This window comes from Dipodomys merriami, unplaced genomic scaffold (assembly GCF_024711535.1).
Source record: "Dipodomys merriami isolate MVZ:Mamm:240054 unplaced genomic scaffold, mDipMer1.0.p SCAF_9, whole genome shotgun sequence".
Lineage (NCBI taxonomy): Eukaryota > Metazoa > Chordata > Mammalia > Rodentia > Heteromyidae > Dipodomys > Dipodomys merriami.
Genome location: NW_027206512.1, coordinates 20,708,734 through 20,731,693, shown reverse-complemented (window position 1 = coordinate 20,731,693; position 22,960 = coordinate 20,708,734). Strand labels below are relative to the sequence as shown.

Here is a 22,960-nt window from a genome sequence, read left to right as displayed (position 1 = left end):
AGAAAATAATTAGAATCTATGAATAATGTTTTTCTATTTTTAATCAAAAGTTTCAAAAGGCATCTAGTTTTAACTTTGGTTCATTCATCATTGGCCACCTTTAGGAGGAGAAAACTTGAGATATACTTTAGTATATATAATTTCACATTTTGGATCATTATTCAGTTTTCTTTAGGCTTTTATTGGAAGTTGTTTCTTTTTTGGAATAACTTAAAAATGCTAAAATATGGGAAGTGGCGCTGTAGCTCAAGTGGTAGAGCGCTAGCCTTGAGCTGAAGAGCTGAGGGACAGTGCTCAGGCCCAGAGTTCAAGCCCCACGACTGACTCCCCCCCCAAAAAAAAGTTTTCCCCTTTCACCAAAAAAAAAAGCGCTAAAATATGATTTATGGGAAAGTACATAAAGTCTATAAATCACCTCAGCACATTCCTGTGTGGTAGCAGTTTATTGAGAATCACCAAACAATTACCTCTGCAAGGATTACCATGCAGGGATTTCTAAGAAGTAGTTCTTCTCCTTGGTACTTGAGTGAACCTGTAGTTGTAGCATACATGATGATCTCAGACTTCCTCAGCCTCCTGAGTGGCTAGGATTACAAAGCTTATTCTAGACTTCAGATCCTCTTTTCCAGGACTTTATGTTTTTCTTCTTTATTCTTTCTTTGAATTTGCTATAATGAGAAAATGAGAATTTTATTTACTGGGCAGGTTTTTCTCAGCAATGAGGAACTGACATGCAAAATCATCTGTCATCATGTGATTATGTTATCATAATAGCAGGGTGTTCACACAGGAGCATAGCATAGGATCTGCAGTAGCTATTTTCTTTTTTTCTCAAAGATCTGTCTTGGGTAAAATGGGCTTTCACATGGAAGTCATCAGTGGCCTACCTTAATTATGAAGCTTGCTTGCTTTGATCTGGGGTCAAGGCAGCGCTGGCCTTTCTGTGCTTTCAGAGTAATACTGTTAAGGGAAGAGCAAAAGGCATCTTACAGTTCCGGTGGGAGAACATCAGCCAAACAAGCCCCCACCACTGTGGGTCTGGCACTTACATCACTTCCGTTTTGTAACAGCTGTTACTGGGGTAGATTATGGTGGCTTTCTCAATGAGAGCCACTTTCACTGCTTTTGCTCCAGGGCCCAGGCAAAGACAACGCCCACCTTTGAACATGGGGAGGCCTATAACAACAGAGCATAGCAGTGGTTAGCGTTGGTTAGTCACATACCTGATTGCAACAGACAGTTGTGGTTTATCATTGTGGGGTAGGGATGAATGTGAGAAGAGTTTCACTTATTTCAGTAATTTATCCAGTAGTGTGGCATGCTGCTGCTATTGGGAAAAGATTTAAATAAGACGTTGGAGATTTTCTCTTTAGTTTGTCAACAAACCATTAAAAACTAAAGGGAAGCCAGGTGCTGGTGGTTCACACCTGTAATTCTAGCTACTTAGGAGGCTGAGATCTGAGGATCATTGTTCAAAGCCAGCCTGTACAGGAAAGTCTGTGAGACTCTGATCTCCAGTTAGCCACCAGTAAACAGGAAGTGGTGCAGGGGCCCAAAGTGGTAGAATGCTAGCTTTGAGCTGAAGAGCTGAGGGACAACACCCAGGCCCAGAGTTCAAGCCCCACAACAACAAATAAAATAAAATAAAAATAAAAATAAATAAATAAAAAGGAATCATGAAGGTTTATTAGAGCTGAAGCTTGTTTAGCTCGATTTTATGCTTAAGATTTTTCTAGGCTCCATCAGAAAGAAAGACATTGCCCCATTTGTTAGGAAATGGAAAGACTTGGAAAAAATTATATTAAGTAAGCCAGGCCCAAGGAAACATAGGTCCCATGGTTTCCCTTATTTGCAATAACTAATATATGTTTGAGATAAGCAGAAATGGTCAGATAAGTTGATGTTAGGCAAAATGAACCCTAAGATAAGTATTCAATGTTTTTCTTTCATGTGATTGTTTCTAACATATTTATAAGATGATTTCTTTGTTGCTTTGTATGTCCCTCCCCCACGATATAACCCCTGCCTTCACTGTATTTGATGTGGGTATAATTTGTGGAGGGGAAGGACAAAAACAAACCGTTTAAATAGGGATACAGGTGGACCATTGCAATAATGAGATGTACAAGTCGTTATGTCAAAAAACCAACATTACAACTTTGGTGGGGTGGGGGGTAGATGGGAAGGGGATGGGAAGGGGAAACAAAGGAGGAGGCAACAATGCTTGATAAGAAATGTACTCATTATCTTGCCCATGTAATTGTAACTCCTCTGTACCGTATTTTCACAATTAAAAAAAAAAGATTTTTCTAGGAAGTGAACATAATCCCTATGAAGTCTTGCCAGCTATTTGAAGATATTGCTAAGGATTCTTGCCAGATAGCTGAACTGTAGTTTAGCATCTGTGTGCTAATCATCTCTAGTGCCTTCAATGCTTTCAACATTTCTGCCAAAGCTGTAACTTCATATGTGTGAAGTTAAATGAAAATTTTAGGATGAAAGTGGAAAAAAAGGTAAGTTACAAAAGAAATGTATAGGCTGAGAAGTGCAAAGTACTACATACCTTGAATAACTGTAGCATAGAATATCACAGCCAAGACTATAGCCATGCCCTTCAGCTTCATGTTCTTTTTTATTACTGCTGCTGCTAATGCTCTTGCTGCTGCTTCTAGCTTCCTCTTCTTGGAGAGAGTAGAAATGCTGAACCTGAAAGCAAGTTCTTAAGTGGAAGATAAAGAACATTTTATACACCAGCAACCCTTTAATGACAACAGGAATTTCCCACCTTTGAGTCATGTTCCTTTCTTGCTTCCAAAAGTTTCTGTTTCTTTTCATTGTCCTCTTATAATATTGAAAATGATTACAGCCAGACACAGTGTCACACTTGTAAACCCAACTACTCAGGAGGCAGAGATAGACGGATCAAAATTGGAGGAAAGCCCAAGCAAAAAGTTTTAAAACAGAGTTTTAAAAGAACAAGTTAGATAAGGTGATTCACATCTGTAATCCCTGCTACGCAAGAGGCATACATTGGAGGATCTGGACAAAAAAATAACAGAAGCAAAAAAGGATGGGGGCATGACTCAAGTGGTACCACACCTCCCTAGAAAGTGTAGTACCATGAATTCAAATTCATCAACAAAGGATGTGAAAACATGTAAAGAGTATGACCAGATCTGGTGCTAACTTAGGGTATGTCCAGATCCAGGCTGGGGGAACTAGTCTTATTAGAGTAGTTTTTCCTAGACAGGTTTTTTGTTTTGGTTTGGTTTTTTGCCAGTCCTGGAGCTTGAACTCAGGGCCTGAGCACTGTCCCAAATGCTTCTTTTTGCTCAAGGCTAGCAGTCTACCACTTGAGGCACAGTACCACTTCCAGCTTTTTCTGTTTATATGGAGGAATCGAACCCAAGGCTTCACGCATGCTAGGCACTCTACCACTAAGCTACCTTCCCAGCCCCCGAGACTGGTTTTGATATTTGGACTTCTGTGGACCTCTGGTTGCCATTCATTTGGGAAGACAGATCCTCTCACCCTTTGTCTTTCATAGAAACATACAAAAGACATTCATTTAATCATCTGACTTACGCTTTTAAATTCTAAACTCGTCATATGTAGGGTGTATATAATTTGATGCTAGATAGCCTTTAATGTTACCTTTTTGCTTGTAATTTCATGTCTGAAAAAGTATGCCTATCCTGTATTTATGTCCATTCCTTTTGCATTTACTTTATATTTTAGCTCTGTTATTTAGTATATAAATTGTAAGAGTTCTACCTTGGATAGTTATTTATATATATATATGTATATATTCTTTTTATATGATGTTTTTACCTCTTCAGAGGTAAATCAGAATTTGATGTGAGGAAGGTTTTGTTTTTTTTTTTAATTCTTCAAGTCTTTAGGTAATAGACCCATAACTATGCAGAGTCAGGAGAAAGGTTGGTTTTGTGTTGTAACTATTTTTCTATACAAAAACAGACAAAAACATACTCTTCCTCCAACGTTCTGCCTAAAGTTTCCTGGAAAGCCTTACTCTTTCTATAGAGATTTGCTCATCTACTCAGTCAACAAATACTGAGTTCAAGCTTCAAGATCCACACCAGTTTTCTTTTTTCTTTTTTCTCTTTGCTCACTAATTCAATGTATTTCATCGTTCCTTTAAGTGCAAAAGTTTTACATGCATTTTTGTCATATTAGTAGTGTTGGCCTTCTTGTTCTCTAATTGGCCTATTTTCTTTTGTATATTCCTAAATCTGCCCTAAATAAGTTTAAATACATTTCTAAATAAGTTTCCTTTTAAATATAAAGGAATATCTCAGAAAATCTAGTTTCCCACTTAAAAATTCTGCAATCCATGGTCCATGTGAGGCTTTACTAAAGCTCTCAAATTATTCACTTAACATAAAAATTTTAAATGTTGGGAAAAAAATTTAAACTGATTAGGGATAGAACTCAGTGGAAAGCACACCCCTGGCATGTGCAATGTCCTAGATTTGAGTCCCTGCCACATACATACACAGACACATGTACACACACACATACACAAATACATATACACACAAACATACACTTTAAGCCAGGTGCCAGTGGCTCACACCTGTAATCCTAGCTACTCAGGAGGCTGAGATCTGAGGATCGTGGTTCAAAGCCAACCTGGGCAGGAAAGTCCTGTGAGACTCTAATCTCCAATAAACCACTCAAAAAACCAGAAATGGTGCTGTGGCTCAAGTGGTAGAGTGCTAGCTTTAAGCTCAGGGACAGTGCCCAGGCCCAGAGTTCAAGTCCCACAACAGACAAAAAAAAAAAACAAGGGCTGGGAAGGTGGCTCAGTGGTAGAGCGCTTGCCTTGCATGCATGAGGCCCTGGGTTCAATTCCTCAGCACCACATAGGCAGGGGGAAAAAAAGCTGGAAGTGGCGCTGTGGCTTAAGTAGTAGAGTGCTAGCCTTGAGCTGAAGAGTTGAGGGACAGCGCCCAGGCCCAGAGTTCAGACCCCATGACCGGACCCCCCCCCAAAAAAAAAAAAACAAAATAAACAACAAACAAACAAAAAAAACATACTCTTTAGCTTGAGATCAGTGTAATTTAAAGATAATTCTCAATTTACAATGGCAACTAGGTTTCTGATTACTATACATTGCCTCCCTGCAAAAGTTAACATCCATGATAATTTATTCAGTCGTTAGTGAAAAGTAGGTTATAAATGACATATAAATAACATTTCCACTTATTATAAACCAGCATGACTTAACAAAACTTAGTTTTGCATTTATAAATGGTAGATGACTCATTGCTATAGAAGTGGTTGCCAGACATGTGTTAGGCACTTAAAGTAATGTGATTGCATTGAGCAGATTGGTGTAGTACAGAACTGGATGTTCTTTTTTTTTGTGCCAGTCCTTAGGGCCTGGGCACTGTCCCTGAGCTTTTTTGCTCAAGGCTAGTGTTCTACCACAGCTCAATGTCTGGGGTTTTTTTGGTGTTTAATTGGAGATAAGAGTCACATGGAATTTGTTGCCTGGACTAGCTTCAAACTGTGATCTTCAGATCTCAGCCTCCTGAGTGCTAGGATTATAGACCTGAGCCACCAGTGCCCAGCAAGGACTTGATGTTCTTTTTTATAAAACAATAAAGGCCTTGATGGAGCCTCATGGAAATTTTTTGGAGAGCCTTTCTTACAGAAAAATCCTGCAGGTTATGTTTAAAGGAGTACTTAGGTACTAGGTAAGGCCATAGTTTCTCAAAACAAAACAAAAAAATCAAAGTAAATCATATGAACCAAAAAATCATTATTGATTAATAGTGCATGTTTTACTGTTTTAGAAATAGTTTGAAAGGGACAATGCATTTTTGCATGCGGTTGTTTTCTGAGATAATTTCTTTCTAGGACTTCAGTAGAAAACATTTTCTGCTAATGCAACCTGGCATTTGTAAATAAGATATCTATTTTGTAAGAACTGCTTCATCCTTGATACGTGCAATATGAAGTGCATGCATGAAGTAAGGGTCAGTTTTCAGTGGCTGCCATCAACTTACCTCCTTGCTTGAGAGAGCTGCTATCAGTCATCTGTGTTTCCCAAGTCAGCACACCAGGAGGGATGAAGTCAAAAACAACCTATACCACATATAAAAGAGTGCTCCACTCTGTGCTGAGTTTCTGCTGTTAAAGGAGAAACAGGTGCCTTTATTGAGTTCTGAGTTACAGTGCTTTAGACAAATTTCAAAGTGTAGTATCACTGATCTTAGGATAGTGCTGTGTTTAGTTTGTTTTTTGTTTTTTGGGTTTTTTTTTTTTTTTGAGGAATCTCCAAACTGCCTTCCATAGTGGCTACACTAGTCCACATTTCCACCAACAGTGTAATGAGTGCCCAGCAGCAGCAGCAGAAGCAGCATTTGTTTTGCTGATATTCTTGACTGTAGTCTTTCTGAGTAAAATGAGATGAAATCTCAGTGTTGCTTTGATTCGCATCTTTTTTACTGCCAGGATGTCCACAATGTCTTCATGTATATTGGCCGTTTGTAACTTCTCTTCCGAGACATTGTCTATTTAGCTTCTGTGCCCATTCTGTTATTCTTTGAGGGATTTGTTTCTTTGAGCTCTTGTATGTTCTGGTTATTAGATCCTCTCAGACATATAGCTGGCAAAGATCTTGTCCCATTCTATAGGCTGCAAATCAAGATACAATCCATAAAGGAGCAGAGATTCCCTCCTGAGAAGAGGGAATGCAGGTGAGCACATAATAGCAGCAGGTAGGAGTACAGTGCGGTGAATATAGCCTGGCTTTTGGAGTACCTACCAGCAGCTGGAGAGAAGGTTAAGATGCTGAGGCATTGACAGACAGCTGGAAAAGAGAGAAGTTGGTACCATAGAATCACCAGAGGAGAATTAATTTGTGAACCACACTTTCAAAGTCGGTCCCGTTCAGGGCCAGTGGCTTGGGCCATCATGAAACTGTCATGAGGACAAGATCTTTGCTGATGTCACCATTTCAGTGGACAGCTGGGAGCTTTGGCTCCACAGGCTGGGCCTCTCAGCCCAGAGCTGCTGCTTCTGGTCCATGCTTACTTCTAACTGGAAGGAGGCCCACACAGTGATCATGCTGCAGGATGTCCGTGAGTCTGTTTTCCACCTCCTGGTTGATTATCTCTACATGGGACTGTGAACCTTCCTGCTGATGCGCAGCAGGGAATTTATGAGGTGACACACATGTATCAGCTGATACTCTCTTTGAGGAATGTTCTCGGTTTTTGGCCCACACAGTGCAGGTGGAAACTACCTTGAGGTGATGCAGCAGCTAGACACAGTGAACCTGAGCTCCACACTGCGGCCAGGTACTGTGCCAAGATCCACCTGGTCCAGTTGGGGGACGCAGAGGAATTTCTCCATTTGCCCCACAGTCCCTCAGAAGCAATAGAATCACTTTTAATAAAGAAGAAAGAGAGGCTTTTGCAAAGTCACTCGGGACTAATTTAAAAGAAATTGGGGAGAAACATATACATGTACTTTATTGGGAAAGAGTCACCTCGCACCCACTCATTGGCTGTGTCTTTGCACGGTGTGGAGGATGACTCTGTGGCTTCAGTGGTCGATACAGCTTGTGCCACCAGATGACTGCAGCCTGCAAGTATGGAGGAGAACTGTATGTTGTAGTGGGTGGTGGGGTCCATCCCACAGCACATGTGGAAGTGCAATAATGCCACTGTTGACTGGGAGCAGTGTGTACCTTTGCCCCAAGACCTGCTCCAGTACACCCTGGTGTCTGTGCCTGGGAAAGATGCCATATACTCGCTGGATGGCAGGACACTGCGGTCATTTATTATGCCGTAGGTGATAATTTGTGAACAGAGACAACCCAGCTAGAGGTGGCTGTGTCTGGGGCTGTTGGTGCTAACCTCAGTAGAAGCATCTACTTGCTAGGGGGTGAGGAGAATGACTGGACTTCTTTACCAAACCTTCCTGACTAATCCAGGATTTTGACACAGAAACAGATAAGTGGCACGTGAAACCCTATATGCTGTCTCACGCACACAGCCGTACATAAAGATCTTGTATTCATCATGGCTGAAGGGGACTCTCTGGTATGCTGTAATTCCCTGCTAGACAGCTTCACCCAGCTTTGCCTTCCTGAGGCCTGGCGTTCTGCTTCATCCCTCTGGAAGACTGCCAGCTGTAATGGGAGCATCTGTGTCTTCAGGAGCCCATATAAGAAGGAGGACACTGATACCAACGAGCTTGATCTGCCACTGCAGCTATAACTGTCACGTGAGGTGTCTAGGTGCTGCGTACCAATTTGCAGTTTGTATTGGCCTGAGTCAATGATGGAAAGAGCAGCTGATTCCCCTGCCCTTCCCTCTTCCAGCACTTCCCTTGAACCTCAGTTCAGAGCAATGTGTTGGTTTGGACATATAGTAGAAAGCAGTACTTCTAGCTTTGCTCTAAACCCATAGGATGTTCTGTTTAGAATTTAGTAAACTGCTGCTCTTCCACTGGCTGCTTGAACTGAGGCGGCCATCCCATAATCCCATGTCTCACTATGGACTGCTTAGGGCCAGTCTTTTCTCTGACTTTAGGCATAGCCTCCTCTCTTTACCTATCAGTGTTAAATAGGATGTACCAAATCCTAGGGCATAAGAGAAGATGCCCATTCCTTTTATTTTCTACAGCCAGCCACATGGCTAGTTCAGTTGTACACAATGAGGAATTAGAGTTTTCCTTCAGGCTTTGGTTGGGAGAATGGACTAAGCTGAAGGCGCATGAAATCAGCAAGACAGCTCTAGGATTCAGGACATTCCTTCCACGGTTTATCATCTGTCCATCAGGAAAAGTCACTTTGGTTTCAGTTTTGGCTTACAGCAACAACAGATAAGCCAGGAAATAGAAAGGATTATTTCTTTTTTTGAAATTTCATTTTATTGTCAAGGTGATGCACAGAGGTAATGAGTACATTTCTTGTTGAACTTGTTACCCCTTCCCTCATTTTGAGAAAGGGTTATTTCTGATTAATAGCAGAAATGTTTCAAACTCAAAACTCTAGTCTTCTAAAAGCTCTGAGCTAAATTATGAGCTAGGAACTGTTCATACAAATAAAAGTTTTTGATGAGAAAAAGAGATACAATAAAGGCACGTCCATGTCCACTGAAGCACTATTCACCATAGCCAAGTTATGGAAAGAGCTCAGATGCCTTGAAATCAATGAATGGATCAGGAAAATGTGATTTACATGTGTATATATATATATATATATATATATATATGTATATATGCATCTGCACATATTCATGTATACACACAGACATATCAGAGAATAATAGGTTATTTGCAGGGAAATAGATGAGGCCAGAAAAGATTATATTGAATGAAGCAAATCAGGCTTAGAGAAACAAAGGCCACATGTTTTCTCTCATATGTGAAAGTTGGATCTAAAATGTAATCATACATGAAAATACATACAGGACCATATGAAATTAAGTAAAATTATGGAGTGCATTTCCATGGTTTAACCCTTTGAACAATTAATAGTTTAATAAATAAATACCAAGAAGCTGAAATATGTCAAGGTGAGAGTTAGAAGGGAGCAGACAAATAGAGGAATGGAGGAAAAATGCAATCATAATACTCGTTGTACATATGTAAAAATGGAATGGAGGAGGATGATGGGAAGTGTGACAGTAAGCATGATGCATGTACTCATAAATTGACTTGTTGATTGAAACCCTTTTGTACAATTACTTAACGATAATAACACTTGCTTTAAAAAGAGCCAGGTTCCAATAGCTTATGCTTGTGATCCTAGCTAATCAAGAGGCTATGATCTTCCAGAACAAGAAACTCTTACCTCAAATTAACTACCAAAAAGCTGGTGGTGGAGCTGTGGCTCAAGTGAAACAGCACTAGCCTGGAGTAAAAAAAAAACAACCTCAGGGACATCCCTGAGTTAAAAATTTTAAAAAGTTAAAAAGTGACATCTGAAAGAAAAAAAATAAAGGGAAGGCAAGTTATGTATACCTAAAAGATGAACAAAAAAGAGAAGAAAACTTTCAGGAATTGAAATTTTTTAGTGAAAATAGTTGTTACCATTTCAATATACGTCGCATTTTACCTGCACCCATTTGTGCCAATTGTATATAAGCTTTTGGCATTTGGTACCTCGAGTTGGGTGCTTTCTCACTGGCTTCATTAAATGCATTGCACGGGATTTCCTGAACTATTTGAGCTGTAGGTGTTTATTAAACTACAATGTTTAATTTTTTTTTTTTTTTTTTTTTTTTTGTCGGCCGTAGGGCTTGAACTCTGGGCCTGGGCACTGTCCCTCAGCTCTTCAGCTCAAGGCGAGCGCTCTACCACTTGAGCTACAGCGCCACTTCCGGTTTTCTGGTGGTTTATTGGAGATAGGAGTCTCACGGTCTTTACTGCCCAGGCTGGCTTTGAACCACGATCCTCAGATCTCAGCCTCCTGAGTAGCTAGGATTACAGGCGTGAGCCACCAGCGCCCAGCTTGTTTAATTTTATTTTTGAAATGAGCTGAATAAGACTTTAATCTAGCCTGGCATGATGTCTCATTTCTGTATTTCACATTCATGAGCTCTGAGGCAGGAGGATTTTGAGTTGTAGGCTAGTTTAGGCTGCATAGTAAGACTCTGTGTCAAAGAGAGAAAGGGAGCAAAAAGAAGAATAAAAACTTTTGCCTTGTTACTCCAAAAGGAAAACTTTGTTTCTCTTACTTTTAGAAGAAAGAATTATGGAAAAATAACTACCTTCCTTTATAATTTTAGAAAAAATACAGAAAGTACATGTTCCAAAATTCAGAATGTGGAAGCGATGCTCCAGTTGTGCCCCCGACTGAGTGGACTGGTCCTTGAGCTCCCCCCCCACTTGTGTGTGTTTGAGCCAGCAATGATGCAGAGTACCACACTACTTCAGTATCACATAAACTTCAGAGCAATTGTTTTTCTCACAACAAAGGCAACTCTATGTATGGCCTTCAGTTGGCCGCCTGGAAAATGACTGCAGTCGACAACTGCCAGAGCATTGTGCATATTCATGTTCATTTTCCACGCTGTGAAACAACTTGCCTATTGTTAAGGGATAGAAACATATGAGATTAGCAATTTGCAACCCCATAAGTTACGGAAGGAAGCTTGCTTGGTTCAGTGAGAAGGAGACAGAAAACCCATCTGACTGGTATTATTTCAAGTCTAGTTGCAAAAGGATCTTGCATGAAGAGATGATTTCTGCATGTGAAGTTTAGAAGAGCTATGTTTGCAAGGTATTTCTAACAAAATATAAATAAGCTGAGCATTTATAAGGAACATTCAGTATACATGAGTTGCCAGTCTGAACTAAGGGTTAATGAAACTGTTTAAACAAGAGATAGTTAGGAATTTAGCCAAGGGAATTAGAAGGATATTTTCATTTTGTCACAGGTATTTTATTATCTTAATATCTAAAACAAGTGACTTTCATTTGGACTCAAGACAATAACAACACTTTTCAATATTTAGATAAGCTATGTGTTTTTAAATTTAGTAAATTCTGCTGGATACTGTTTGCTTTTAAACGTAAAACCAATTAACATCCTTGTTTTTCTGTTTTTGACTTCCTTAACATCCTGTTTTCTCCTTAGGACTCATGCTCTTGTGTACTGTTTACATTTCTTTCTTTTCTACTTTTAGATTTATTTTTTGGTTTGGGTTTCTGTTTTTTCTGGGCTGGTCCTGGGCTTGACCTCAGGGTCCAGGTGCCTTCCCTGAGCTTTTTTGCCCAAGGCTAATGCTCTACCACTTGAACCATAGCTTCACTTCTGGATTTTTGGTGGTTAATGGTGAAGAATTTCACAGACTTTCTGCTTGGGCTGACTTTAACTGATATCCTCAGATCTCTTTGCCACTGTAGCACCCAACCCCTACTTTTAGTTCTAATGCATGGGTAGCTACACAGTAAAAGGTAAGGCCAGAGAAACAAAGATCCAATTCTCACCTTTCACCTGTGTTAATTGGTGGCTGAGAATATAGCTGGAACAGGATGGGTGATGGACACCAAATTGTTCTTGCTGGTTTAATATCTGCTATGTGCCCTAGCTTATGTAAACAGTATCTCACCAGTCTTCACAGAGTTCTGTGAGGAAGGCACCATTATCCTCTTTATATGGAGGAAAGAAATTACAAAACTCTGTTTTCAATCATTTAAAACATTTAGTAAGCCAGGCACTGGTGGCTCATGCCGTAATCCTAGCTACTCAAGAGGCTGAGATCTGAGGATCACGGTTCAAAACCAGCCTGAGCAGAAGAGTCTGTGAGACTCTTATCTACAATAAACCACCAGAAAACCAGAAATGGCCCTATGGATCAAGTGGTAGAGTGCTCATATTGAGCTGAAGAGCTGAGGGACAGCTCCCAAGCCCAGAGTTCAAGCCCCACGACCAACACCACCAACAACAAAAAACCACTTAGTAAGAAGCAGAGTCAGACACAGTAGTGGTAGTGTAGCAGCCCTCCAGCTTCTTTATTCTGTGGAAGCAGGAAGGACGGCACGTCCACAGGTCTCACTGGACAACTCCCAGGCAAAGGCCTGCATGGCAATTAGAAAACACAACAGAAGATCACAAAGTATGGAACAGTTTGAAATAATAGCGTAGGGAGGTCCCAGTAAACCGTTTACCTGTTACCTTTCCTCATTCTAAACCCCTTGTTTCTGAACACTTTCAGGGTTTGAATTTACATTTTTGGAAGGATGTTAGAGATCAGCCCAGTTAGCAGATTAGGTTTTGAAAGGGTTACACTAGTTAGGAGACTTTTTCCTGTATCTGTGAAGTCTTCCCAAAATCTGAAAATACGCAAAGCCTAGAGCTGTGTCTGAAAAGCCAGAGAGGCCTATGAACACATTCTAAAACCAGTGATTCCAAAAATAGTCTTCAAAAGCTAGGAATCAAGGGTTTAGGGAAGAGAACAGAGTAGTCGCTTTAGAGTCAAGGAATAAGCAGATGTGGAAATTGCTAAGAATCTGCATTTTTTTAACATAAAAGCAAAATAACTGTGAGTAGGGAAGGTATAGATTAGATGGATTTAAAGAGACCAGAAAGTGACAAAGTTCTGATTGCCCATCAGATTGAGTGGGGAATAAATAAGGAGCTATTCCTGACATCTCAGATTGAGACCTAAAGATATTTTTTCCTAGAAAAGTACTGCATATTAAACCAGGCGTGGTTGCTCACGCCTGTAATCCTAGCTACTCAGGAGGCTGAGATCTGAGGATCTAGGATCAAAGCCAGTCTAGGCACAAAACTCCGTGAGACTTTTATCTCCAATAAACCACTCAGAAAACCAGAAGTAGCTCACCTTGAGCTGAAGAGCTGAGGGACAGTTCCCAGGCCCAGTGTTCTGGCCCCATGACAAAAACAAAAAAAAATCACTGATTTTCCTGCCTAGACTGGCTTTGAACCATGATCCTTAGATCTCAGCCTCCTGAATATCTAGGATTACAGTCATGAGCCACTGATACCTGGCTAGATTTTCTTTTTTAAAACCAACATAATTTTGGTACTCCTTTTTTTGTCAGTCATGGGGCCTGAACTCTGGGCCTGGACACTGTCCCTGAGCTCTTTAGCTCAAAGCTAGCACTCTACCACTTGAGCCACAGTGCCATTTCTGGCATTTTCTGCTTATATGGTGCTGAGGAATCAAACCCAGGGCCTCATGCATACAAGGCAAGCGCTCTACCACTGAGCTACTTTCCCAGCTCCAATTTTGGTACTCTTAAAACATTTGAACAGTCTTCAGGATTGAAAACTAAATTCACAGTGAGGAACTGGTTAACACCCCACTACTTGAACCAGGCCTCCTTTTCCAATTTTTTAACTTGCTAGTTAATTGGGGGTAAGAGTCTCCCTAAGCGGCTTCAAATTTCTTAGCTTAGCCTCCTCAGTAAACAGGATTACAGGTGTAGAACACCAGCACCCAGCCGGTAATAATCCTTTCTAATGTTGTTTTGAGAGCCAGATGATATAATGTGTGGGGGTGGGGGCTCAGCACGGTGTCTGGTGTGTATTTTGTGTTCAGTTAACCATAGTCATTATTGGTGTTACCACATTGTGTCCCCCAAAATTCATAAGCTGAAGCTTTAACTCTCAAGATGATTTTTTTTAGAGATAGGGTCTTGAAGAAATAAGGTTAAATGAAACCATAAACTTGGAGCCATAATCCAAAGCAGCTTATATCCTTATTTTTTTAAAAAAAAGCAAGAAAAGGGCCTCATCTTTGAGGCCCCTCTGCCAATGGAGAGTCTCACTACTTTCTTTCCTTCCATTATCAAATATACTTACTCTGTGGAAAAGAAAGGAAAGGAGAGGAGAAGGGAGGGGAGGGGAAGGAAGGGAAAATGGGGGTGGGGGGAAGGAAAGGGGAAAGGAAGAAAAGGAGAAAGGAAAAGAAAAAAAAGACATCAGGACCACGTACATACAAACAGAAGACCATGTAAGGTCACAGAGTAAGCAGCTGTCTAGAAGGAAAGAGGCCTAAAAACCACACTTGTCAGCCCCATGACTTTGAACTTCCAGCCTCCAGAGCTTTATGTTGTTAGTCACCGAAAGCAAGTATCATCAGCTTTTTGGCAATCGCTCTTTATAGTCTTCACTTTCTCCTGTTTTTATTTAACCTATAGACATTAGATTCTTTTCTGTTATAAAATGATATAACTTACTGATTAGTATTATGTAACCAAACCCAAAGAATCATTGTTTGTCTTGACTAAAACGTGTTGATTTCCAGTATGGCAGTATCAGAAGATGGTAGATCTTTAAGAAGTGATGAGGGGGCTGGGAAGGTGGCTCAGTGGTAGAGTGCTTGCCTTGCATGCATGAGGCCCTGGGTTCGATTCCTCAGCACCACATAAACAAAAAGGAAAAAGCCGGAAGTGGCGCGGTGGCTCATGTAGTAGAGCGCTAGCCTTGAGCTGAAGAGCTGAGGGACAGCGCCCAGGCCTAGAGTTCAGGCCCCACGACTGGACCCCCCCCCCCAAAAAAAAAAAAAAAAAAAAGAAGAGGAAGAGAAATACCAGTTACAAAAATGCAATAGAGGAAGGGATACAGAGGCAGGAGGGGTTTGATTTTGAATTACCATCTCAGATCATTCTTTGAGCCATTAATTTAGCCATAAACTCAAGATATCTTCTCTAATATCTTTCAAGCATCCCAAAGTCATTATATTGAAACAAAACTTTCCCCTAAAACTTGTAGTTTCTTAGCCTGATTCACATCGTTATTTCACTGCTTCTGCCCCATTTCAAACTGTTGCCTTCTGCCATGAACCTGTATTATCTCATTCACAGTGTTATTCTTGTTTATATAAGTCCTTGTTGTGTAAGTCCTTTGGGAATAGGGAGGGTTTTTGTTTTTTTCTTTATTTCTTTCTGTTTAGCATGTGTAGTAGCGTCTGATTCTAGAGTCTCAGTAATGTGCTTAAGGCGTGAACTGAGAAGAATGCTGATGAATAGAATTGTGAGCCACACAATTATGTTTCCTGTGGATTATTAAGAGTCTCTAGACAATTTTGGATGGCACTGTTCCTGGGATAGCTGAAGGGGTAACCTTTTTTAAATCAATTTTGTGTAAAAGCTAGCAAGATGTAGGAGTAGACAGGTTACTGAAGAGTTACTTTAGGAGAGGAAGCTATTGTTTGCTCATGAAGACATCTGCCTACATGCCTGCAATCCCAGCTACTAGAGAGAGAGAGAGAGAGAGAGAGAGAGATCATTTTGGACAATGTCCACCCCTTCCCTTGCTTTCTGCCAGTTTTCCCCTCCTGTCCCTACCAATAAGTTGTATAGTTAATTTTCAACGTAGTTTCAAGTGAGTACCACTCCTGCATTTGTCCACCCTTTCCCCCCTCCATTTCTGTACCCCCTTCCCCCCCAAAGACAGATAAACAAGACAAAAAGAAAAACCCCTCTTGTTTCCATTTTCTGAAATTCACTTCGATAAATATCATTTTATATGATCAGTGGCACATGGACATTTCACCTTTTGTTCTTCTAAGAATACTCTCCTTTGGTCTCACTTATGTGAATGCCTAGAGTCCTGTATAATTTCTCATGTCCAAGTATATTTTTTAAACCATCCAGTGTGTTTACTTGTAGATTTTATAGGCACATTCTAGTTACCACAAATGAGGGAAACAATGTAAGCTGTGTTTCTCTGGGTCTGGCTTACTTTGCTTAATATTTTTTCCAAGTCTTTCTATTTCCTCATGAATGGTACAATATCATTCTTTCTGCTGGGTAAGTATATATACCACATTTCCTTGATCCATTCATCCAAATGTACTCTTTACCTGACTTATATAACTGTAATCCCTCTGTATGTCACTTTTATAATAACAATACAAAATAAAAAAGAACCACTAAAATACAAAATAAAAGCTAACGAATCAAAAAAGGAGAAAAGTTATCACTAAATAATAATCTTGCATCAGAATGAGAAAAATTATGAAAAGTACATTAGTACATTGTCTATGCATAGTGAAAATATTAAAATACTGGATTATCCTAAGAGAGAGAGAGAGAGAGAGATAAAGGGGGGAGGAGAGAGTCATTACTGCTCAAGGCCATCCCAGGCTCTAGACTCCATCTCAGTCAATAAGCTGGGAGCAGTGATGTGTGTAAGTCACCCCAGCTATTTGGTAGAACTTAGATTGGAGGATCAAAGTCTGAGGCTATCTCTGGGGGAAAAAATGTGAGACCCTCCCTGACTGAGTCCTTTTTGCTTCAACTTAAAAGTGAATCACTAAGTGTGATATTTTGTCAGAGTAGCAATAGAAAAAAATGCAGCTGGTGACCCTCAATTTAAATTATTCAAAATGAAAATGAACCCCATTACTACACACACACACACACACACACACACACACACACACACACACACACACACACACACACACACACACACACACACACGCACTCAAATAAATGGAAAGAAAGAAAAGCAGGGGAAAAATACATGTCATTCCAAATGATGAGACATATGTGAGAATGCTATCAGACATGCTATGTCATCATCCACTCTATATATCCACAAAAGGGGTTATTCTGCTTAGGGTTTTCTCCTTTTTAAAAGCTGAGACTTCTTAGCGTTTTCTTTTTTTTTAAAGCTGAGACTTCCGGGTCCAAATAGGACACTTATAGTCAAAACATTATCTTCAGTTTTATTTTAAGCTTTCCTGGTGTTGGAACAGCAAGTACTTCATGGGAGTTTCCAGCTTGAGGAGAAAAGCTAAACTCTTGATTATATTACCATGTTCACGGACAGAGCTCTTCTTTTTTTTTTTTTTTTTTTTCATGTTAGGTAAAATGCTTGCCTTTTTAACAGTGTCCCTTCCATGCATTCAAGAAGGAAATGTACATAACTAAAAGTGAATTTTTTTTTTCTTATGTAGGAAGGCATAGCGCCCACAGGACCTGGAGTAAATTGGGTCCTGATAAGTCTTGCTTGTGTCTTCCATCCATAATGCCTCCTTTTGGTTGTTTTATTTATTTAATTTATTTTTGTCAGTCATGTGGCTTGAACTCTGGGCCTGGGCGCTATCCTGAGCTCTTCAGCTCAAGGCTAGTGCTCTACCACTTGAGCTATAGCATCACTTCCCTTTTGGTTGTTTTAGACACCTTACAGGTGATAATAACTATAGCTTGTTTAACATCCAGTTTAAACATATTTTTCCTCTTAAATCTATGTCCATCGATTTTGAATGAGGAAGAAATTCAGGTGAAAATACTGAACGAGAAGTGTGAATGGGAGGAGAGGACACATTAGAGGGGTCTGAAAGAAGTAACAGTGGACGGGATCTGCCTGTGGGGCTGGTGTCGTGGAATCAGGTTAGCCTGCTCTTGGAAGCCTGTCCAGTTCTGACCCATTTATTCTCTGTCTCTGGCCACACTCACATCTGAACCTTCCTGGTTTTCCTCAGACATAGCAAGCAAGTTGTTGTAAAGGAAGTACAATGAGCCTGGCATGGTAGTGTATGGCTATAATCCTAGCACTAGAGATTGGGGGAAGAGAACCGTTACTTCAGCCCAAGCTGTGCTGTGCTACATAGAGCTACACAGAGCAAAACAGGAAGGAAAGTAGGATCAGGGAAGGAAATGAAACCCACATACATGATTTAACACTTTTTTTTTTTTCTGTCAGTCGTGGGGCTTGAACTCTAGGCCTGGGCGCTGTCCCTCAGCTCTTCAGTTCAAGGCAAGCGCTCTACCACTTGAGCTACAGCGCCACTTCCGGTTTTCTGGTGGTTTATTGGAGATAGGAGTCTCACAGTCTTTCCTGCCTGGGCTGGCTTTGAACCGCGATCCTCAGATCTCAGCCTCCTGAGTAGCTAGGATTACAGGCGTGAGCCACCAGCGCCCGGCGGATTTAACACTTTTTTGTAGATACATTGTAAGCAAGTGAAATTCATTAATGATATGGCTCATGTGATTCAGTATATGAGTGGCATATTTTACTTTTCTTACTATATGTTTCAAATCCTTCAAGTTTTTCATACTAATAGCACTTCTCATTTGGAATCTAAATTTTTATCAGAATACTTCTTTATGTAGAGTTGGTAAAAACTTATTGTTAAAAATTTCCAGCAAATACATTTTTATTTTCAGGGTTTTTTTGTATGTGTATGCTGGTATTGGAGATTGAACTCAGGACTTCTTTATCTTACTGTACTTCACTTTTTACTCAAGGCTGGTGCTCTACTACTTGAGTCACAACTCCATTTCCAGCTGGAAAGAAGAGTCTCGTAGATTTGTCTGCCTGGGCTGGCTTTGAGCTGCAATCTCAGCTTTCTGAATAGCTAGGATTACAAGCATGAGACACTGGTGCCTGGCTTAGTTTTAAATATACATTTAAGTAAAATGAATTAAAAAATTCAGTTAATCATCAAGTTGCATTTAAAGTGCTCAGTAGGCATGTATGTTAGCAGCTACTGGCTGCACAGTCTTAGCTGTCCCCTGTAAGGATTCTTCCTACAGATAACCACTGGATTAGCTCCCTCATCTCCTCAATCTTGCTAAAATATCATCGTTACCTGAAGCTAATGGCTCATACCTGTAATTCTAGCTATTTAAGAGGCTGAAATCTGTGATTCTCAGTTCGAAACCAGCTCAAGCAGAACAGTCTGTGAGAATATGATCTCCAAATAGCTGCAAAATGATGGCACTGGTGGCTCATGCTTCTAATCTTAGCTACCCTGGAGGCTGAGATCTGAGGATGATGCTTCCAAGCCAGCATAGTCCAGGATAGTCTCTGAGACTCTAATCTCCAATTAATCACTAAAAAAGTTAGAAGTAGAGCTATTGCTCAAGTAGTAGAGTGCGAGCCTTGAGCAAAACAGCTAAGGGACAGCTCCCAGGCCCTTGATTTCAAGTCCTAGCACTGCCAAAACAAAAAACAAAATGATAAACTGAAAGTGTGGCTCAAATCGTAGAGCACTGGCTCTGAGTCAAAAAGCCAACCTAGAGTATTAAAATCTGAGTTTAAGTCCCAGTACTAGCATCAACACTAATAATTGCAATTTAGAACTCCTCTCAGTGGACCGTAACTTGACCAGTCTATTTAGTACCAGATGCTCCTGGACCCCATGCTCCACTCTCCTCTTACTCCTCTGTCTCGTCTCTTTCACACTGAATAACTGCTAATCTATCATTTGCTTATTTATTGTGACCCTCCTTTCCCACATGTAAGTCTCCTGAAAGCCAGTATCTTTGTCTTGATTGCTGGTATATCCCAAACCTGGAATAGTGCTCAGCCCATGGTAGATGTTCACTAAACATTTGTGAATTAAATTTATTGGATGCTAAGACTTATTGATGATTTTATTAAGTATATACTAGATTCAAGGTATAATTCAGAAAGAATTAGAAACATGACTTACAGTCTCTGCTCATTGCATCTTGAATATATGCTCTTAATACTCTTTTAAGCTGGGAGCAGGAAGGATACAAATGAGGAGTGCAAAAAAAGCTTATTTAAGAAGATAGATTCGTAAAAAGAGAAGGGAAATGTGAAAGATGATAAGAGGATAGATCTGCTGTAAAGACTGGAAAGTTGTCTTAAAATATGCTGACTCTGATTTTGCTGCATATATTCCTTTGAGAACATCTCAAAAGATCTTTTAAGTAATTGAATGTTTATATGTCATTGGCTAATTCACAGTGAATTGGAAAACCCAATAAATGGGGTGCTTTACCAACTGGGCACCCAGACACTGAGCCAACCAGAGTGGTATAGTGTTGATGGGAAACCCTGTGCCAAAGGGAAGCTTTTTCTGAACTAGAAATCGATTCCTCCAGAAACTCCAATGCTAACTAATGTCAAACACATTAATCTTCCCACCAAACAGTTATTTTCAAGTTGAAGCAATCTTTGAGTATTTAAATTCAGAGTTCTTTCATCTAGTCTTTTCTTCCTAACAGCTATTAAGTACTGCTGTGGAAGTTGTTATGTTGTTCTGATGCTGCCCTCTAGTGGTCATAGGCCTTCACAATCTAATCTTGCTTGATCTTCCACCGTGGTACTTAACATTCATTAATTACTGTAGTGATCTGCTTTGCTCGATAAGTCAGTAAGACATAAGCATTGTGCATTCACCTATCATAACCTATCATAGACTCCTCTGGACCACTTAACTGTCTTTTAAGCTCTTCGTTGGTCACTGAAACATTGCAGAGAGTTTTCTTTGATAATCTTTGGGTGTACCCAAATGTAGGTAAGCTATTTTGTTGCTGATGATTGTTAAAAATCATCCAAATTCTTATTTTTCCTTTTTGAAAACAAACCCTTCAGAGCTAGTAATGATAACTAAATACTGGAGAAAAAAATCAAACAAAAATTTATGACAATACAAGTATATTGCCGCACATAAAACATAATCTATTAACTTTATTCTACTGAGGTGTCACATTGTCTCATGAACTCAAAAAAACAGGTATTTTTGAAAGATTCATGTAGGATTATAATCCTTGTTTGTGTTTGTCTATTACTATAAGCAGACTGAATGCTGACACCTTTTCCATGGTGCGGGGGTGTAACTTAGTAACAGAGTACTCGCAAAGTTTTAGGTTCAAAGCCCTGGGTTCAATCCCCAGCACCAGTTTTTTTTTCTTTGCTGATTGAGGGGCTTGAACTCTGGGCCTGGGAGCTGTTCCTCAGCTCTTCAGCTCAAGGCTAGTGCTCTACCACTTTAGCCACAGCACCACTTCTGGTTTTCTGGTGGCTTATTGGAGATAAGAGTCTCATGGACTTTGCTGGCTGGGCTGGCTTTGAACCATGATCATCAGATCTCAGCCTCCTGAGTTGCTAGGATTACAGGCGTGAGCCACCAGCGCCTGGCCCCAGCATCATTTTTTTTTTTAAGTCCACAGTACTTTCAGCACTCGATGGATGCTTTATGGGATACATTCCGGAGAAATGGTACTTACTTATACTGAACCTTTGTTCAGATTTCTTTAACATCCCTACACAGCTTTCTTTGAAACCATGCTGAGTTTATTGATCTGACAACCTGTCTCTGTATGTATTCTTGGTGTTTGTAAGCTGAGCTTTAAAAAATTTTAGTTTACATTAGTCATATAAGGAGGATTTCATTCTTACTTTGCCACACATATTTGTACTATGTTTCAGGCGATTTCCTAAAATGAACCTTTTTTGTTTTGTGTTTGTTTTCTAGACAAGATCTGGAGCTATTAAAATGGTGCTAGTATTAGGAGATTGTAACTAAGAACTCATTTGTTAATCATATGCCAGCAGTGAACAGTCAAGTTCATTAATGAATGACACAGAGGCTTTTACCACTGTACCACAGATATAACCACATGACAAAAAAAATCAATTGCACAGTGTATAGCAGAGCACCAGAAAATATTTCATCTTCCTTCCACAAAAAATTCTAGTTGTAAGCCAGGCGCCGGTGGCTCACGCCTGTAATCCTAGCTACTCAGGAGGCTGAGATCTGAGAATCTCGGTTCAAAGCCAGCCCGGGCAGGAAAGACCGTGAGACTCCTATCTCCAATAAACCACTAGAAAACCGGAAGTGGCGCTGTAGCTCAAGTGGTAGAGCGCTCGCCTTGAGCTGAAGAGCTGAGGGACAGTGCCCAGGCCCAGAGTTCAAGCCCTATGACCAACAAAAAAAAAAAAAAAAAAAAAAATTCTAGTTGTTGAGGCTTGCTTTCAGGTGACCATTACTATCTTTGGATGAAAGAAAAAAATGTCATTTTTAAAGTAAGAGGGTGGGCTGGGATGTAGCTCAGTGGCAAAGCGCTTGCCTAGCAAGTGCAACGTCCTGGGTTCGATCCCCAGTTCCAAAAAAGAAAAGACAAAAAAAATAAATAAATAAAGTAAGAGGGTTTGTTTGCCTGGGACTTGAACTCAAGGCTGGGTGCTGTTTCTGAGCTTCTTTTGCTCAAGACTAGCACTCTACCACTTGAGCCACGGTGCCACTTCCTACAGTATTTTTATAGTGTATACAATAGCTTCTAGAAACTTATATCTCTTGTATTAGACGTAAAATTTATTGTATGCAGCAATCTTGTTAATAAACAGTAATCTGACTGCTGGAGATAAAGCTTACTAATGAAGCACTTAACCTAGCATGAAGAAGATCCAGAATTTAATACCTGGCACCTCCCCTGCCCCCCCCCAAAAAAAATAAGACCTGTTGAAGCTTTCTAGCTCTAACTCTGATCTTTTGGTAGCAGACTCATCATTTAGGAGCTGTTATACTTTTCTTGTTAACTGATACCTTAGCCTGAATAGAGTACTATGGTATTAAGAATATCAGTTTAACAGCAGAAAAGGCTACTTTAGCATACATTTGTATAATACTAGAAGATAAATCCAAGATTCTCAGCAAAACAAAAATCAGACCTAATCCAGGCACTGGTAGCTCATACCTGTAACCTTAGTTACTCAGGAGGCTGAGATCTGAAG

The 22,960-nt window shown here is 40.1% G+C and overlaps 2 protein-coding genes and 1 pseudogene across 8 annotated transcripts in view; 2 read left to right on the top strand and 1 right to left on the bottom strand.

Moving 5' to 3' along the window:
* Art3 (ADP-ribosyltransferase 3 (inactive)) overlaps positions 1-22,960 on the top strand; it is a 104,161-nt gene that overhangs the window by 50,016 nt on the left and 31,185 nt on the right. The gene's annotated exons all lie outside the window — the stretch shown is intronic.
* Cxcl11 (C-X-C motif chemokine ligand 11) lies at positions 425-2,695 on the bottom strand. The gene is made up of 4 exons (XM_070012441.1): positions 2,564-2,695; positions 1,050-1,176; positions 888-960; positions 425-668 (listed from the first exon to the last, which is right to left on the bottom strand). The coding sequence occupies exons 1-4, from the start codon at positions 2,622-2,624 to the stop codon at positions 612-614; spliced, it is 318 nt and encodes a 105-aa protein (XP_069868542.1). The 5' UTR covers positions 2,625-2,695; the 3' UTR covers positions 425-611.
* Positions 6,723-8,311, top strand: LOC138820919 (kelch repeat and BTB domain-containing protein 4 pseudogene; annotated as a pseudogene).

Excerpts from the sequence above, each read along its gene's own strand:
- Cxcl11 (XM_070012441.1), bottom strand. The coding sequence starts at position 2,624 with ATGAAGCTGAAGGGCATGGCTATAGTCTTGGCTGTGATATTCTATGCT. Across the intron at positions 1,177-2,563 it reads CTATGCTACAGTTATTCAAG|GCCTCCCCATGTTCAAAGGT; the intron begins GTATGTAGTACT and ends CTGTTGTTATAG. Across the intron at positions 961-1,049 it reads TGTTACAAAACGGAAGTGAT|TATTACTCTGAAAGCACAGA; the intron begins GTAAGTGCCAGA and ends TTCCCTTAACAG.